This window comes from Crinia signifera, chromosome 19, assembly GCF_055691185.1.
Source record: "Crinia signifera chromosome 19, ASM5569118v1, whole genome shotgun sequence".
NCBI classification, from domain to species: Eukaryota; Metazoa; Chordata; class Amphibia; order Anura; family Myobatrachidae; genus Crinia; species Crinia signifera.
In genome coordinates this window covers 661,553-681,043 of record NC_139226.1, presented here as the reverse complement: position 1 = coordinate 681,043, position 19,491 = coordinate 661,553, and the positions used below count along the sequence as shown (strand labels likewise).

The 19,491-nt window shown below is 45.0% G+C and overlaps 1 protein-coding gene across 1 annotated transcript in view; it reads right to left on the bottom strand.

Annotated features, from left to right (window-relative positions):
• The window catches only part of EPHA8 (EPH receptor A8), a 186,031-nt gene extending 172,134 nt beyond the window's left edge, over positions 1-13,897 (bottom strand). The window contains 1 exon segment of the mRNA XM_083161770.1: positions 13,499-13,897. Coding sequence (XP_083017896.1) covers positions 13,499-13,580 — 82 coding nt within the window. The 5' untranslated portion in view covers positions 13,581-13,897.
• Between the last annotated feature and the right edge of the window lie 5,594 nt (positions 13,898-19,491).

Here is a 19,491-nt window from a genome sequence, read left to right as displayed (position 1 = left end):
ACTACTACTACTATTTATACTATTACTAATTAGACTACTACTACTAATTATACTACTAATTATACTATTAGCAAGGGTACTCTTTACCTAGAACGGCGCCCACGATTTTGATCTTGGGCATCGTAAGGTAAAAAATCGCATGTGTCGCATCGCATGTGTCGCATCGCATGCGACCAAAAAATCGTATGCGATGCGACCGTCGTGATTACCGCGATTTCACTTAGGGAACAATGTTAAATGGCCCAATTGACCCGATTTGACATAGGGAACAATGTTAAATGGCCCAATTGACCCGATTTTACATAGGGAACAATGTTATATGTATGAGGCATATAGTGTGATGGGCGATATACTTTCTATGTATGAGGTATACAGCGTGATAAATTACCTATGTTCTATGTATGAGGTATACAGCGTGATGATTGACCTGTGTTCCATATATGAGGTATATAGCGTGATGAGTGACCTGTGTTCTATGTATGATGTATACAGCGTGAGGAGTGACCTGTGTTCTATGTATGATGTATACAGCGTGAGGAGTGACCTGTGTTCTATGTATGAGGTATACAGCCTGACCTGTGTTCTATGTATGAGGTATACAGCGTGATGAGTGACCTCTGTTCTATGTATGAGGTATACAGCGCGTTGAATGACGTGTGTTCTATGTATGAGGTATACAGTGTGATGAGTGACCTGTGTTCTATGTATGAGGTATATAGTGTGATGAGAGACCTGTGTTCTATGTATAAGGTATATAGCGTGATGAGTAACCTGTGTTCTATGTATGAGGTATACAGCGTGATGACTGACGTATGTTCTATGTATGAGGTATACAGCCTGACCTGTATTCTATGTATGAGGTATTCAGCGTGATGAGTGACCTCTGTTCTCTGTAGGAGGTATATAGTGTGATGGACGATCTATGTTCTATTTATGAGGTATATAGCGTGATGAGTGACCTATGTTCTATGTATGAGGTATACAGCGTGATGAGTGACCTATGTTCTATGTATGAGGTATATAGCGTGATGAGTGACGTATGTTCTATGTATGAGGTATACAGCCTGACCTGTGGTTCTATGTATGAGGCATACAGCGTGATGAGTGACGTGTGTTCTATGTATGAGGTATACAGTGTGATGAGTTACCTGTGTTCTATGTATGAGGTATATAGTGTGACGGGCGATCTATGTTCTATGTATGAGTTATACAGCGTGATTAATGACCTGTGTTCTATGTATGAGGTATACAGCGTGATGAGTGACCTCTGTTCTATGTATGAGGTATATAGCGTGATGAGTGACCTGTGTTCTATGTATGAGGTATACAGCGTGATGAGTAACCTGTGTTCTATGTATGAGGTATACAGCCTGATGAGTGACCTATGTTCTATGTATGAGGTATACAGCGTGATGAGTGACCTGTGTTCTATGTATGAGGTATACAGCGTGATGAGTGACCTGTGTTCTATATATGAGGTATATAGTGTGACCTGTGTTCTATGTATGAGGTATATACCATGATGTCTGACCTGTGTTCTATGTATGAGGTATATACCATGATGTCTGACCTGTGTTCTATGTATGAGGTATACAGCCTGATGAGTGACCTATGTTCTATGTATGAGGTATACAGTGTGATAAGTGACCTGTGTTCAATATATGAGGTATATAGCGTGATGAGTGACCTGTGTTCCATGTATGAGGTATATAGTGTGACGGGCGATCTATGTTCTATTTATGAGGTACAGGTTGAGTATCCCGTATCCAAAATGCTCGGGACCAGGAGAATTTTGGATAACGGATTATTCCGTATTTCGGAATATTTTAATATTTCAATGATGTATTTTGAAGTATCTTGCATGTATGCTGTATAAACACATAATATACACACAAATATATTTTATTACCACATAAAATACACACAAATATATTTTAATTGTTCAAAAAACAAGGTTTCAAAACGTGAAACAAAATGTGTGTACTATCTCAGCACTGAATTTGAATGCCAAGCAATCATTGTCTTGCACATATATATAGTGCCAGTTACATATCATGTCCCCAGTGATGCTGTTACAAATGTCCCCAGTGAGTTTTTAGCAAAAAAAAAAATTTTTTTCACTTTCTGGAATGTCCGTATTTCGGAATAATTCGGATAACGGATACTCGGATACGGGATACTCGACCTGTATATAGCGTGATGAGTGACCTGTGTTCTATGTATGAGGTATATAGCATGATGTGTGACCTATGTTCTATGTATGAGGCTTATAGCGTGATAAGTGACTTATGTTCTATGTATGAGGTATATAGCGTGATGAGTGACCTGTGTTCTATGTATGAGGTATACAGCGTGATGAGTGACCTGTGTTCTATGTATGAGGTATACAGCCTGACCTGTGTTCTCTGTATGAGGTATACAGTGTGATGAGTGACCTGTGTTCTATGTATGAGGTATACAGCGTGATGTGTGAACTATGTTCTATGTATGAGGTATACAGCCGGACTTGTGTTCTATGTATGAGGTATACAGCGTGATGAGTGACCTATGTCCTATGTATGAGGTATACAGCGTGATGAGTGACCTATGTTCTATGTATGAGGTATACAGCCTGACCTGTGTTCTATGTATGAGGTATACAGCATGATGAGTGACCTGTGTTCTATGTATGAGGTAGACAGCGTGATGAGTGACCTGTGTTCTATGTATGAGGTATATAATGTGACGGGCGATCTATGTTCTATGTATGAGGTATATAGCGTGATGAGTGACCTGTGTTCTATGTATGAGGTATACAGCAGGATGAGTGACCTGTGTTCTATGTATGAGGTATACAGCGTGATGAGTGACGTGTGTTCCATGTATGAGGTATATAGTGTGACGGGCGATCTATGTTCTATTTATGAGGTATATAGCGTGATGAGTGACCTGTGTTCTACGTATGAGGTATATAGCATGATGAGTGACCTGTGTTCTATATATGAGGTATATAGCGTGATGAGTAACCTGTGTTCTATATATGAGGTATATAGCGTGATGAGTGACCTGTGTTCCATGTATGAGGTATATAGTGTGACGGGCAATCTACGTTCTATGTATGAGGTATATAGCGTGATGAGTGACCTGTGTTCTATGTATGAGGTATATAGCATGATGAGTGACCTGTGTTCTATATATGAGGTATATAGCGTGATGAGTAACCTGTGTTCTATATATGAGGTATATAGCGTGATGAGTGACCTGTGTTCCATGTATGAGGTATATAGTGTGACGGGCGATCTACGTTCTATGTATGAGGTATATAGCGTGATGAGTGACCTGTGTTCTATGTATGAGGTATATAGCATGATGAGTGACCTGTGTTCTATATATGAGGTATATAGCGTGATGAGTGACCTATGTTCTATGTATGAGGTATACAGCGTGATGAGTGACCTGTGTTCTATGTATGAGGTATACAGCGTGATGAGTGACCTGTGTTCTACGTATGAGGTATACAGCGTGATGAGTGACCTGTGTTCTACGTATGAGGTATACAGCGTGATGAGTGACCTGTGTTCTATGTATGAGGTATACAGCGTGATGAGTGACCTGTGTTCTACGTATGAGGTATACAGCGTGATGAGTGATTTGTGTTCTATGTATGAGGTATACAGCCTGACCTGTGTTCTCTGTATGAGGTATACAGTGTGATGAGTGACCTGTGTTCTATGTATGAGGTATACAGCGTGATGTGTGAACTATGTTCTATGTATGAGGTATACAGCCTGACCTGTGTTCTCTGTATGAGGTATACAGTGTGATGAGTGACCTGTGTTCTATGTATGAGGTATACAGCGTGATGTGTGAACTATGTTCTATGTATGAGGTATACAGCCGGACTTGTGTTCTATGTATGAGGTATACAGCGTGATGAGTGACCTATGTCCTATGTATGAGGTATACAGCGTGATGAGTGACCTATGTTCTATGTATGAGGTATACAGCCTGACCTGTGTTCTATGTATGAGGTATACAGCATGATGAGTGACCTGTGTTCTATGTATGAGGTATATAGCGTGATGAGTGACCTGTGTTCTATGTATGAGGTATACAGCAGGATGAGTGACCTGTGTTCTATGTATGAGGTATACAGCGTGATGAGTCACGTGTGTTCTATGTATGAGGTATACAGTGTGATGAGTGACCTGTGTTCTATGTATGAGGTATATAGCGTGATGAGTGACCTGTGTTCTATGTATGAGGTATACAGCGTGATGAGTGACCTCTGTTCTATGTATGAGGTATATAGCGTGATGAGTGACCTGTGTTCTATGTATGAGGTATATAGTGTGATGAGTAACCTGTGTTCTATGTATGAGGTATACAGCGTGATGAGTGACCTCTGTTCTATGTATGAGGTATATAGCGTGATGAGTGACCTGTGTTCTATGTATGAGGTATACAGCGTGATGAGTAACCTGTGTTCTATGTATGAGGTATACAGCCTGATGAGTGACCTATGTTCTATGTATGAGGTATACTAAGTGATGAGTGACCTGTGTTCTATATATGAGGTATATAGCGTGATGAGTGACCTGTGTTCTATATATGAGGTATATAGCGTGATGAGTGACCTGTGTTCCATGTATGAGGTATATAGTGTGACGGGCGATCTATGTTCTATTTATGAGGTATATAGCGTGATGAGTGACCTGTGTTCTATGTATGAGGTATATAGCGTGATGAGAGACATATGTTCTATGTATGAGGTATACAGCGTGATGAGTGACGTGTGTTCTATGTATGAGGTATACAGTGTGATGAGTGACCTGTGTTCTATGTATGAGGTATATAGTGTGACGGGCGATCTATGTTCTATGTATGAGGTATATAGCGTGATGAGTGACCTGTGTTCTATGTATGAGGTATACAGCATGATGAGTGATCTGTGTTCTACGTATGAGGTATACAGCGTGATGAGTGACCTGTGTTCTATGTATGAGGTATATAGCGTGATGAGTGACCTGTGTTCTATATATGAGGTATATAGCGTGATGAGTGACCTATGTTCTATGTATGAGGTATACAGCATGATGAGTGACCTGTGTTCTACGTATGAGGTATACAGCGTGATGAGTGACCTGTGTTCTATGTATGAGGTATATAGCGTGATGAGTGACCTGTGTTCTATATATGAGGTATATAGCGTGATGAGTGACCTATGTTCTATGTATGAGGTATACAGCATGATCAGTGACCTGTGTTCTACGTATGAGGTATACAGCGTGATGAGTGACCTGTGTTCTATGTATGAGGTATACAGCGTGATGAGTGACCTGTGTTCTACGTATGAGGTATACAGCGTGATGAGTGACCTGTGTTCTATGTATGAGGTATATAGCGTGATGAGTGACCTGTGTTCTATATATGAGGTATATAGCGTGATGAGTGACCTATGTTCTATGTATGAGGTATACAGCGTGATGAGGGACCTGTGTTCTATGTATGAGGTATACAGCGTGATGAGTGACCTGTGTTCTATGTATGAGGTATACAGCATGATGAGTGACCTGTGTTCTACGTATGAGGTATACAGCGTGATGAGTGACCTGTGTTCTATGTATGAGGTATACAGCGTGATGAGTGACCTGTGTTCTACGTATGAGGTATACAGCGTGATGAGTGACCTGTGTTCTATGTATGAGGTATACAGCGTGATGAGTGACCTATGTTCTATGTATGAGGTATATAGCATGATTAGTGAACTATGTTCTATGTATGAGGTATATAGCGTGATGAGTAACCTATGTTCTATGTATGAGGTATATAGCATGATGAGTGAACTATGTTCTATGTATGAGGTATACAGCCTGACCTGTGTTCTATGTATGAGGTATACAGCGTGATGAGTGACCTGTGTTCTATGTATGAGGTATATAGCGTGATGAGTGACCTATGTTCTATATATGAGGTATATAGCGTGATGAGTGACCTGTGTTCTATGTATGAGGTATACAGAGTGATGAGTGACCTGTATTCTATGTATGAGGTATACAGCGTGATGAGTGACCTGTATTCTATGTATGATTTAAACAGTGTGATGAGTGACCTGTGTTCTATGTATGAGGTATACAGCGTGATGAGTGACGTGTGTTCTATGTATGAGGTATACAGCGTGATGAGTGACCTATGTTCTATGTATGAGGTATATAGCATGATGAGTAAACTATGTTCTATGTATGAGGTATACAGCCTGACCTGTGATATATGTATGAGGTATATAGCGTGATGAGTGACCTGTGTTCTATGTATGAGGTATACAGCGTGATGAGTGACCTGTATTCTATGTATGATTTAAACAGTGTGATGAGTGACCTGTGTTCTATGTATGAGGTATACAGCGTGATGAGTGACGTGTGTTCTATGTATGAGGTATACAGCGTGATGAGTGACCTATGTTCTATGTATGAGGTATATAGCATGATGAGTGAACTATGTTCTATGTATGAGGTATACAGCCTGACCTGTGATATATGTATGAGGTATACAGCGTGATGAGTGACCTGTGTTCTATGTTTGAGGTATACAGCGTGATGAGTGACCTGTGTTCTACGTATGAGGTATACAGCGTGATGAGTGACCTGTGTTCTACGTATGAGGTATACAGCGTGATGAGTGACCTGTGTTCTATGTATGAGGTATATAGCGTGATGAGTAACCTGTGTTCTATGTATGAGGTATATAGCGTGATGAGTGACCTATGTTCTATGTATGAGGTATACAGCGTGATGAGTGACCTATTTTGTATGTCTGAGTTATACAGCAATACGTTTGACCCGTGTTTTATGTACTGTATGTGTTATATAGCATGATGCGTGACATATGTTACATGCACAAGTTATATAGCATTACACGTGACATATGTTCTATGTACGGGTTCTAAAGCGTGAAGCATGACTCATATTATATGTGCAGGTTATATAGCGTGACATAACATAGTAACATAGTCATTAAGGGTGATAAAAGACATTAGTCCATAGAGTCCAACCTATCTGACCTGTAACTACTGACGTGAGTAAGTCATATCTATAGGATTCCCTTAGTGGCCAGGAATGCACCCAGTTTTGATGTAAATTCATTAACAGTAGTTGCTGTACCTACCCCACCGGCATTGAGTTCTAGAATGCTATTGCTCCAATGGGGAAGAATACTCTTAATTCAGTACGGAATTTCGTTTCCTCGGGCTTTAGTACATCCCGCGTGTCCTAAGTATAGGCCTGTTACTGACCAATCATCTCCCAGTTCCATATGATTCCCAATCCTGTATGTGAACATACTAATCATATCACCTCTCAACCTCCGTTTCTCCAGTGAAAACCTATTCAGCCTGGTATAACCTTCAGTATCTTTGTATTCTATTGATTCCAGACCTTTTACTAGCTAAGGCCAGGGCTTGACAAATGTCTTTAAAATCTAGGAGGCCATAAGAAAATGTAGGAGCCAGACAAACTATGACTTCGTGAGAGTGCGGGCCAAAGGAGCACACCAAAAATGTACACACGCCATAATGACTATTACATATACCACATGCTGTAATGCCCATTACACATTATGCCACACACTGTAATTACATATACTAACATAAGCTGTAATTACATATTATGCCACATAAATTCCGCTTACCTGCATGCTTGTTGCTATGGGTTTCATGCTAAATTCCAGGGGCTAACATGCTCTGCCAGTGGGGTAATATGCTCTGCCAGTGGGGTTACATGCTCTTTCAGGTGATTACATACTTTGCCTGGGGCTAACATGCTCTGCCAGTGGGGTGATATGCTCTGCCAGTGGGGTTACATACTCTGCCAGGGGTTAACATGTGCTTCCAGAGGTGCAGAGTTCTTTAGCAGCACCTGCCGCACTGAAGGGGTCAAAAGTGTGCTGCTGCAGGTCCCTTAGGAGGGTGGAGAGTGTGTGTGTGTGTGGGGGTGGGGGGGGGGGGCTGCTGACTTCCAGCAGGTGGGGGATGGGGGTGGGGGTTAGGAAATGCTGCCACTGACCTGCCCACGACCAGATTCTGCTTTCTCTCTCCCACAAAAATCTGGTCGCCAGGAAGCAGAATCTGGTCACCATGGTATTTGTCGAGCCCTGCTTAGTCGCCCTTCTTGCTACCTGTTCCAATTCATTTATGTCCTTCCTAAGGTGCGGTCTCACCAATGCCTTGTAAAGAGCATGCCAGTGTCCGGTTTGCTTTTGCTGCTGCACTCGAGCAGTGTGCACTAGTACCCAATGTCTCATCTATGATGACCCCCAATCCTTCTCTACAGCAGAAATTCCTATAATAACTCAATTTTGCCTATAAGTAGCTTGTTCATTTTTGTTCCCATAATGAATTACTTTAATTTTTCAACGTTAAACTGCATTTCCCACCTTTCCGCCCACCTTTCCAGTTTAAGTCACTTTGTAGTGTTTCCACATCCTCTCCTGCGTTAATTTCCTTACTCAATTTCGTGTTGTCTGCAAATATTGCAATTTTACTCACTATGTCACTTCCAATATCATTAATGAATATATTAAACAAGGTGGGTCCCAATATTGAACCTTGCGGGGCTCCACTTAGGACCTTACCCCAGCTGGAATGTATGCCATTTACTACCACTCTCTGTCCCTGATTGTGCAACTAGTTTTTAATCCAATCACAAATTTTATCTCCTAACCCTAAATTACCTAGTGTCATTAATAACCTTTTATGAGGCACGTGTCAAACGCTTTAGCAAAATCGAGCAGTATTACATCAACAGATTTCCCTAAGTCCAGCCCCCTACTGACTTCCTCATAGAAGCTAAATAAATTAGTCTGACATGATCTATTTTTGAGGAACCCATGCTGAGCCTTACTTATCACTTTCTCCTGTTCTAAGAAATTTTGGATACTATCTCTTATTATTCCTTGTAATATTTTCCCCACAATGGATGTATGGCTGACTGGTCTATAATTTTCAGGGTTAGTTTTGCTACCTTTCTTCCATACTGGTACTATGTCAGCTATGCGCCAGTCCCTTGGTACCGTCCCCAAGATTATTGATTTCCCGAATATCAGATATAATGTTAGTGCTATGACAGAACTCAATTCTTTTAGTATCCTCGGGTGTATTTCATCCGGGCCATGAGATTTTTTTACTATTTTGGTTCCGTAATCTATTTTTGACTATTTCCTTACTAAAACATACAGTTTGGGAGCCATCAAAAGCCGAGCATTTAATCTGTGGGAGATCTTCTGTAGATTCTTCCCTTCTAAATACTGAAGCAAAATATTCATTGAATAATTCCGCTTTCTCTTTTCCTTCTATTACCAGGATACCCTGCTTATTCTTTAGTGGGCCAATATTTTCCTTCCTTAACCATTTCCCCTTTATTTAACTAGAATTTTTTGATTAGATTTGCTATCCGCGGCTAATTTACGTTCAGTATCTAATTAGCCATCTTTATTGTATTTTTTTATTTCTTATTACATTGTTTATATGCGGCAAATCATTTGGGTGATGCGTGTTCTATGTATGAGTTAAAAAGCGTGATGGGTGACCTATGTTATACGTACGGGTTATACATCATTACAAGTGACCTGTGTTCTATATACGAGTTATATAGCGTGACCTGTATTTTATGTATCGGTTATATACCATGATGCGTGACCTATGTTCTATGTACGGGTTATAGCATTACACGTGACTTGTGTTCTATGTACGGATTATATAGCATGAAAAATTATCTATGTTCTATGTATGAGGTATATAGCGTGATAGGTGACCTTTGTTCTATGTATGGGTTATATACCATGAGGAGTGACCTATGTTCTATGTATGAGTTATATAGTGTGACGGGTGATCTATATTCTATGTATGAGGTATACAGCCTGACCTGTGTTCTATGTGTGAGGTATACAGCGCGATGTGTGACCTATGTTCTATGTATGAGTTATATAGTGTGATGGGTGATCTATGGTCTATGTATGAGTTTTACAGTGTGACCTGTGTTCTATGTATGAGTTATATAGTGTGACGGGTGATCTATATTCTATGTATGAGGTATACAGCCTGACCTGTGTTCTATGTGTGAGGTATACAGCGCGATGTGTGACCTATGTTCTATGTATGAGTTATATAGTGTGATGAGTGACCTGTGTTCTATGTATGAGGTATACAGCATGATGAGTGACCTGTGTTCTATGTATGAGGTATATAGTGTGACCTGTGTTCTATGTATGAGGTATACAGCGTGATGAGTGACCTATGTTCTATGTATGAGGTATACAGTGTGATAAGTGACCTGTGTTCTATGTATGAGGTATACAGCGTGATGAGTGACCTGTGTTCTATATATGAGGTATATAGCGTGATGTGTGACCTATGTTCTATGTATGAGGTATACAGCCTGACCTGTGTTATATGTATGAGGTATACAGCGTGATGAGTGACCTGTGTTCTATGTATGAGGTATACAGCGTGACGAGTGACCTATGTTATATGTATGAGATATACAGCGTGATGAGTGACCTATGTTCTATGTATGAGGTATACAGCCTGACCTGTGTTCTATGTGATAGAGAGCTTTCATATGTATGAGGTATACAGCCTGACCTGTGTTCTATGTATGAGGTATATAGTGTGACCTGTGTTCTATGTATGAGGTGTGAGGGGTGACCTATGTTCTATGTATGAGGTATATAGCTGATGAGTAACCTGTGTTCTATGTATGAGGTATATAGCGTGATGTCTGACCTGTGATCTATGTATGAGTTATACTGCGTGAACTGTGTTCTATGTATGAGGTATACTGTGTGAACTGTGTTCTATGTATGAGGTATACAACGTGACCTGTGTTCTATGTATGAGGTATATAGTGTGACCTGTGTTCTATGTATGAGGTATATACCATGATGTCTGACCTGTGTTCTATGTATGAGGTATACATACCTCCCAACATGACCCTCTCCAGGAGGGACACATTCTTCTGTTACTGGACTTCCTTCTCAATTTATGATTGCCATCACCTGTGGTGACACACCTTTCTTATCAATTAACCTGTTCAAAGCAGGTAATGGCAATCATACATTAACAGGGAAGTCCAGGAACAGAGCGATGTGTCCCTCCTGGAGAGGGTCATGTTGGGAGGTATGGGTATACAGCGTGACGGGTGATCTATGTTCTACTGTATGTATAAGGTATATAGTGTGACCTGTGTTCTATGTATGAGTTGTATAGTGTGACGGGTGACCTGTGTTCTATGTATGAGGTATGTACCATGATGTCTGACCTGTGTTCTATGTATGAGGTATACAGTGTGACGGGTGATCTATGTTCTATGTATGAGGTATATAGTGTGACGGGTGACCTGTGTTCTATGTATGAGGTATACAGTGTGATGAGTGACCTGTGTTCTATGTATGAGGTATATAGTGTGACCTGTGTTCTATGTATGAGGTATATACCATGATGTCTGACCTGTGTTCTATGTATGATGTATATAGTGTGATGAGTGACCTGTGTTCTATGTATGAGGTATATACCATGATGTCTGACCTGTGTTCTATGTATGAGGTATATACCATGATGTCTGACCTGTGTTCTATGTATGAGGTATACAGCGTGATGAGTGATCTATGTTCTATGTATGAGGTATACAGCGTGACAGGTGATATATGTATGAGGTATATACCATGATGTCTGACCTGTGTTCTATGTATGAGGTATACAGCGTTATGAGTGACCTGTGTTCTATGTATGAGGTATACAGTGTGACGGGTGATCTATGTACTATGTATGAGGTATACAGTGTGACGGGTGACCTGTGTTCTATGTATGAGGTATATAGTGTGACCTGTGTTCTATGTATGAGGTATATACCATGATGTCTGACCTGTGTTCTATGTATGAGGTATATACCATGATGTCTGACCTGTGTTCTATGTATGAGGTATACAGCGTGATGAGTGACCTATGTTCTATGTATGAGGTATACAGCGTGACAGGTGATCTATGTATGAGGTATATATAGTGTGACCTGTGTTCTATGTATGAGGTATGTACCATGATGTCTGACCTGTGTTCTATGTATGAGGTATATATAGTGTGACCTGTGTTCTATGTATGAGGTATATACCATGATGTCTGACCTGTGTTCTATGCATGAGGTATATACTATGATGTCTGACCTGTGTTCTATGTATGAGGTATATACCGTGATGTCTGACCTGTGTTCTATGTATGAGGTATACAGCGTGATGAGTGACCTATGTTCTATGTATGAGGTATACAGCGTGACAGGTGATCTATGTATGAGGTATATATAGTGTGACCTGTGTTCTATGTATGAGTTGTATAGTGAGATGAGCAAAGCCTTAATGCTCCATACATTACAGCCTAGGGTACAGACAGACAGTGGGGTCTCCTCCTAATATCTGTCTGCAGATGTTATGGGAAAGGTGCTGGAACCCAAAATATTGGGGGCATAAGAAAACTCTCATTGTAATTTAATATTTGTCATTCATATTTAGGGTTCCCAAGAAAGGGGTTATGGGTCTCCTTATACAGACATTGTATAACCCCCTAGCTTCTGTCAGCGTATGAGAACATCATTCCCCCATGAAGCTGCATCCGTGTAGCAGACATGTACAGTACATACATGTGCGGACAGTTGCACTATGAGAGGGCGAGAAGCGGACCCCTGTGTTCCCCATAGTGTAACTCATCTGATAGAGAGATCAAGTTTGTCCGCACATGGGGACCTGTCCCACCCGGGGTGCACAGCGATTGTCTGGAGGAGCAATGACGGCTGCAACTTTGTGCTGAGAATCAGATCCCAGCGGGATCCCCTTCACAGATCCCAATCAGATCGCAGTCAGATCCCAGCCAGACTCAGCGGGTTCCCCATCACAGATCCCAATCAGATCGCAGTCAGATCCCAGCCAGACTCAGCGGGATCCCCATCACAGATACCAATCAGATCGCAGTCAGATCCCAGCCAGACTCAGCGGGTTCCCCATCACAGATCCCAATCAGATCGCAGTCAGATCCCAGCCAGACTCAGCGGGTTCCCCATCACAGATCCCAAACAGATCTCAGTCAGATCCCAGCCAGACTCAGCGGGTTCCCCATCACAGATTACAGCCAGATCCCAATCACAGATCACAGCCAGATCCCAGTCAGATCCCAGCGGGTTCCCCATCACAGATCCCAAACAGATCGCAGTCAGATCCCAGCCAGACTCAGCGGGTTCCCCATCACAGATCCCAGCCAGATCCCAGCGGGATCCCCATCACAGATCACAGCCAGATCCCAGTGGGTCCCCATCACAGATCCCAGTGGGTCCCCATCACAGATTCCAGTCAGATCACAGCCAGATCCCAGTGGGTCCCCATCACAGATTCCAGTCAGATCCCAGCGGGTCCCCATCACAGATCCCAGCGGGTCCCCACCACACACAGGTAGCAGCCGGAACAGAACGTACAAGAAGTGTCTTACCTTCGCTGGTGGCGGCGGGGACACAGGAGACCATGCACAGCCCAATACACAGCACACAAGCCACCCTGGGTGTCTGTGCCATGCCCGAAGCGGTGCCCGTCTCAGAGGCTCCCAGTATCACTGCGATACAGACAGCAGCGAATCCGAACACACTTTAAACCCATCTTCTGTCCTACACATCGGCAGGAGGAGGAGGAGGAGGAGGGGGAGGAGGGGGCTGAGTGCAGCCAATTGTAGATGGACCCCCCCTCTCTGTGCTACACACACTCCCGGCACACAGCGAGCGGACACTTCTCACCTCTGTGCACCCAGGGACGGAGGCTGCTCCAGGGATAGAGCCATCATCTGGGGACCACACTCAGCATCCAGTCTGGTCCTGCACCTGGCACAGACAGGCCCAGAGGAGAACGGCTGATGCTAGAAAATGGCTCCTAATAAAGAATGCAGTCCTTGGTGCTGCCTCATTCTGCCAATCATTACAGAGCTGCAGACTATTACTACAAACCCTGTGCAACATCACCGCCTGGTTATCCAGAGAGCACCCATACCCGGGGCCAGTACAGAGTGTTATCCAGAGAGCATCCATACCCGGGGCCAGTACAGAGTGTTATCCAGAGAGCATCCATACCCGGGGCCAGTACAGAGTGTTATCCAGAGAGCATCCATACCCGGGGCCAGTACAGAGTAATATCCAGAGAGCATCCATACCCGGGGCCAGTACAGAGAGTTATATAGAGAGCATCCATACCCGGGGCCAGTACAGAGTAATATCCAGAGAGCATCCATACCCGGGCCCAGTACAGAGTAATATCCAGAGAGCATCCATACCCTGGGCCAGTACAGAGTAATATCCAAAGAGCATCCATACCCGGGGCCAGTACAGAGTGTTATCCAGAGAGCATCCATACCCAGGGCCAGTACAGAGTAATATCCAGAGAGCATCCATACCCGGGGCCAGTACAGAGTAATATCCAGAGAGCATCCATACCCTGGGCCAGTACAGAGTAATATCCAAAGAGCATCCATACCCGGGGCCAGTACAGAGTGTTATACAGAGAGCATCCATACCCGGGGCCAGTACAGAGAGTTATATAGAGAGCATCCATACCCAGGGCCAGTACAGAGAGTTATATAGAGAGCATCCATACCCGGGGCCAGTACAGAGTAATATCCAGAGAGCATTCATACCCGGGGCAAGTACAGAGTAATATCCAGAGAGCATCCATACCCGGGGCCAGTACAGAGTAATATCCAGAGAGCATCCATACCCGGGGCCAGTACAGAGAGTTATATAGAGAGCATCCATACCCGGGGCCAGTACAGAGAGTTATATAGAGAGCATCCATACCCGGGGCCAGTACAGAGAGTTATACAGAGAGCATCCATACCCGGGCCAGTACAGAGTAATATCCAGAGAGCATCTATACCCGGGGCCAGTACAGAGAGTTATATAGAGAGCATCCATACCCGGGGCCAGTACAGAGTGTTATCCAGAGAGCATCCATACCCGGGGCCAGTACAGAGTAATATCCAGAGAGCATCCATACCCGGGGCCAATACAGAGTAATATCCAGAGAGCATCCATACCCGGGGCCAGTACAGAGTAATATCCAGAGAGCATTCATACCCGGGGCCAGTACAGAGTAATATCCAGAGAGCATTCATACCCGGGGCCATTACAGAGTAATATCCAGAGAGCATCCATACCCGGGGCCAGTACAGAGTAATATCCAGAGAGCATCCATACCCGGGGCCAGTACAGAGTAATATCCAGAGAGCATCCATACCCGGGGCCAGTACAGAGTAATATCCAGAGAGCATCCATACCCGGGGCCATTACAGAGTAATATCCAGAGAGCATCCATACCCGGGGCCAGTACAGAGTAATATCCAGAGAGCATCCATACCCGGGGCCATTACAGAGTAATATCCAGAGAGCATCCATACCCCGGGCCAGTACAGAGTAATATCCAGAGAGCATCCATACCCCAGGCCAGTACAGAGAGTTATATAGAGAGCATCCATACCCTGGGCCAGTACAGAGTAATATCCAGAGAGCATCCATACCCGGGGCCAGTACAGAGTAATATCCAGAGAGCATCCATACCCAGGGCCAGTACAGAGTAATATCCAGAGAGCATCCATACCCGGGGCCAGTACAGAGTGTTATCCAGAGAGCATCCATACCCGGGGCCATTACAGAGTAAAATCCAGAGAGCATCCATACCCGGGGCCCGTACAGAGTAATATCCAGAGAGCATCCATACCCGGGGCCAGTACAGAGAGTTATACCCCTTTCAGACATACGCGAAAATCCCGGGTTTTTTCACATGAACGCGCCCAAACCCGGGACTAGTGTATGTCTGAAAGGGTATACCCGGGATTTCACTCCCGGATACTGAGCACCTGCAATTGACCAGTGATTTTCCCGGTATTTAACTCCCGGGTATAATACCCGGCTTATGTCTGAATGGGTTTACCCGGGTTTTTCAGTTTTAAACATGTGATGTTGCTTTTTTTTGCTGCCGGGGTGTGTCCCATTTTACCGATGAAACACTGAAATACTTGAAAAGCCTGGCTTATGTGTGAAAGGGGTATACCCGGGTATTTCCCGGATTTGAGGTGTAGTGTGAAAGGGGGTCTGTTACTAAAATCCTGGGAGTGACCTGGGTTGAAAATCCCGGGTAAACCTGGCCAAAATCCCGGGTAGTATGTCTAAAAGGGGTATTATATAGAGAGCATCCATACCCGGGGCCAGTACAGAGTAATATCCAGAGAGTATCCATACCCGGGGCCAGTACAGAGAGTTATCCAGAGAGCATCCATACCCGCGACCAGTACAGAGAGTTATACAGAGAGCATCCATACCCGGGACCAGTACAGAGAGTTATACAGAGAGCATCCATACCCGGGGCCAGTACAGCTGTCTGTATTACACGTGTCATGAGAGCGAGGGGATGCTAGGACTGTCTGTATTACACGTGTCCTGAGAGTGAGGGGACGCCGGGACTGTCTGTATAACCTGTGTCCTGAGAGTGAGTGGACGCCGGGACTGTCTGTATAACCTGTGTCCTGAGAGTGAGGGGACGCCGGGACTGTCTGTATAACCTGTGTCCTGAGAGTGAGGGGACCCCGGGACTGTCTGTATTACACGTGTCATGAGAGCGAGGGGATTCTAGGACTGTCTGTATTACACGTGTCCTGAGAGTGTGGGGACGCCGGGACTGTCTGTAGTACATGTGTCCTGAGAGTGAGTGGACACAGGGACTGTCTGTATTACACGTGTCCTGAGAGTGAGGGGACGCCGGGACTGCCTGTATTACACGTGTCCTGAGAGTGAGGGGACGCCGGGACTGTCTGTATTACACGTGTCCTGAAAGTGAGGGGACCCTGGGACTGTCTGAATTACACGTGTCCTGAGAGTGAGGGGACGCCGGGACTGTCTGTATTACACGTGTCCTGAGAGTGAGGGGACGCCGGGACTGTCTGTATAACCTGTGTCCTGAGAGTGAGGGGACGCCGGGACTGTCTGTATTACACGTGTCATGAGAGCGAGGGGATGCTAGGACTGTCTGTATTACACGTGTCCTGAGAGTGAGGGGACCCTGGGACTGTCTGTATTACACGTGTCATGAGAGCGAGGGGATGCTAGGACTGTCTGTATTACACGTGTCCTGAGAGTGAGGGGACGCCGGGACTGTCTGTATTACAGTACATGTGTCTTGAGAGTGAGGGGACACCAGGACTGTCTGTATTACATGTGTCCTGAGAGTGAGGGGACGCCGGGACTGTCTGTATTACATGAGTCCTGAGAGTAAGGGGACGCCGGGACTGTCTGTATTACACGTGTCCTGAGAGTGAGGGGACGCCAGGACTGTCTGTATTACACGTGTCCTGAGAGTGAGGGGACGCCGGGACTGTCTGTATTACACGTGTACTGAGAGTGAGGGGATGCCGGGACTGTCTGTATTACACGTGTCCTGAGAGTGAGGGGACGCCAGGACTGTCTGTATTACACGTGTCCTGAGAGTGAGGGGACGCCGGGACTGTCTGTATTACATGTGTCCTGAGAGTGAGGGGACGCCGGGACTGTCTGTATTACATGTGTCCTGACAGTGAGGGGATGCCGGGACTGTCTGTATTACACGTGTACTGAGATTGAGAGGACTCCTGGACTGTCTGTATTACATGTGTCCTGAGAGTGAGGAGAAACCGGGACTGTCTGTAGTACACGTGTCCTGGGAGTGAGGGGACGCCGGGACTGTCTGTAGTACACGTGTCCTGAGAGTGAGGGGACGCCGGGACTGTCTGTATTACACGTGTCCTGAAAGTGAGGGGACCCCGGGACTGTCTGTATTACACGTGTCCTGAGTGTGAGGGGACGCCGGGACTGTCTGTATTACACGTGTACTGAGAGTGAGGGGACTCCTGGACTGTCTGTATTACACGTGTCCTGAGAGTGAGGGGACGCTGGGACTGTCTGTATTACACGTGTACTGAGAGTGAGGGGACTCCTGGACTGTCTGTAGTACATGTGTCCTGAGAGTGAGGGGACGCCGGGACTGTCTGTATTACACGTGTACTGAGAGTGAGGGGACGCCGGGACTGTCTGTATTACACGTGTACTGAGAGTGAGGGGACGCCGGGACTGTCTGTATTACATGTGTCCTGAGAGTGAGGGGATGCCGGGACTGTCTGTATTACACGTGTCCTGAGAGTGAGGGGACGCCGGGACTGTCTGTATTACACGTGTCCTGAGAGTGAGGTGACGCCGGGACTGTCTGTATTACACGTGTACTGAGATTGAGGGGACTCCTGGACTGTCTGTATTACATGTGTCTTGGGAGTGAGGGGACGCCAGGACTGTCTGCGCTACATGTGTCCTGAGAGTGAGGGGACACCGGGACTGTCTGTATTACACGTGTCCTGAGAGTGAGGAGACGCCGGGACTGTCTGTATTACACAGGGCCGTCTTTTCGTATGGGCTTAATGGGCACTTGCCCAGGGGCCCCAGGTGTATAAGGGCCCTATGCTGATAGCTGAGGATCCCCTTTTTCCAGAGATACCAGAATTTTGAACATCGGCCCTGGGGAACTGGAGATATCCAACTTCAAATCAGCAGTCCAGATCCGACCTGTTAATTGCAATTCCCAGTCATATTTCTCAGGTTCTCTCTGACTTAGAGTTTTTCTGAGAGTATATTCCAAAAGCTGGGACTCTCTCCTTTCTGCCGACACTAGCCACTTGTCTCTATCATGTCCACAACCAGAGATATCAGCCTTCCAGTAGCCGGTCCCTGCTCCAGCCCCAAACGTCTGGTGTACAGTTTTATATTTTTGTCAATGGATTGCTCTGGCTCCTGATCTCTGATCCCCAAGTCCCCAGCACCTCCTGAAAGTTGGGACTCTAGGTTTTTATACTAGAGAAATCTATTACCAGATAATGGCGATATCTGCAGTCAAACAAGCTGCCCTTCCACCGGAAAATGACGAATATTAAGCCCACTCCATTATCCGTCCCTCCCCTGCGTATAAACCCCCCCCCCCACCTCCCTGGAAGTCATTTACAAGGGACCCTTTATTCAGCTCAGTGCCCCCTTCCACACGTTAGTGTTCTCCCTCCCACCACCTGTGCAGTAAAGGAGTAATTAGCAGAAGTTACTGCTCCAGGTCCTACATGTTGAATGGAAGATAGAGCACCCCCTGCCACCCGTGGGACATCAAAGCTGCTGCTGATACCACCCCTAGGAGGGGAGAATGGGTAAGGGCCCCAGTGCATTGCTTTGCCCAGGGGCCCACACTGCTGTTAAGACAGCCCTGGTATTACACGTGTCCTGAGAGTGAGGGGACACCGGGATTGTCTGTATTACACGTGTCCTGAGAGTGAGGGGACTTCTGGACTGTCTGTATTACACCTGTACTGAGAGTGAGGGGACACCAGGACTGTCTGTATTACACGTGTCCTGAGAGTGAGGGGACTCCTGGACTGTCTGT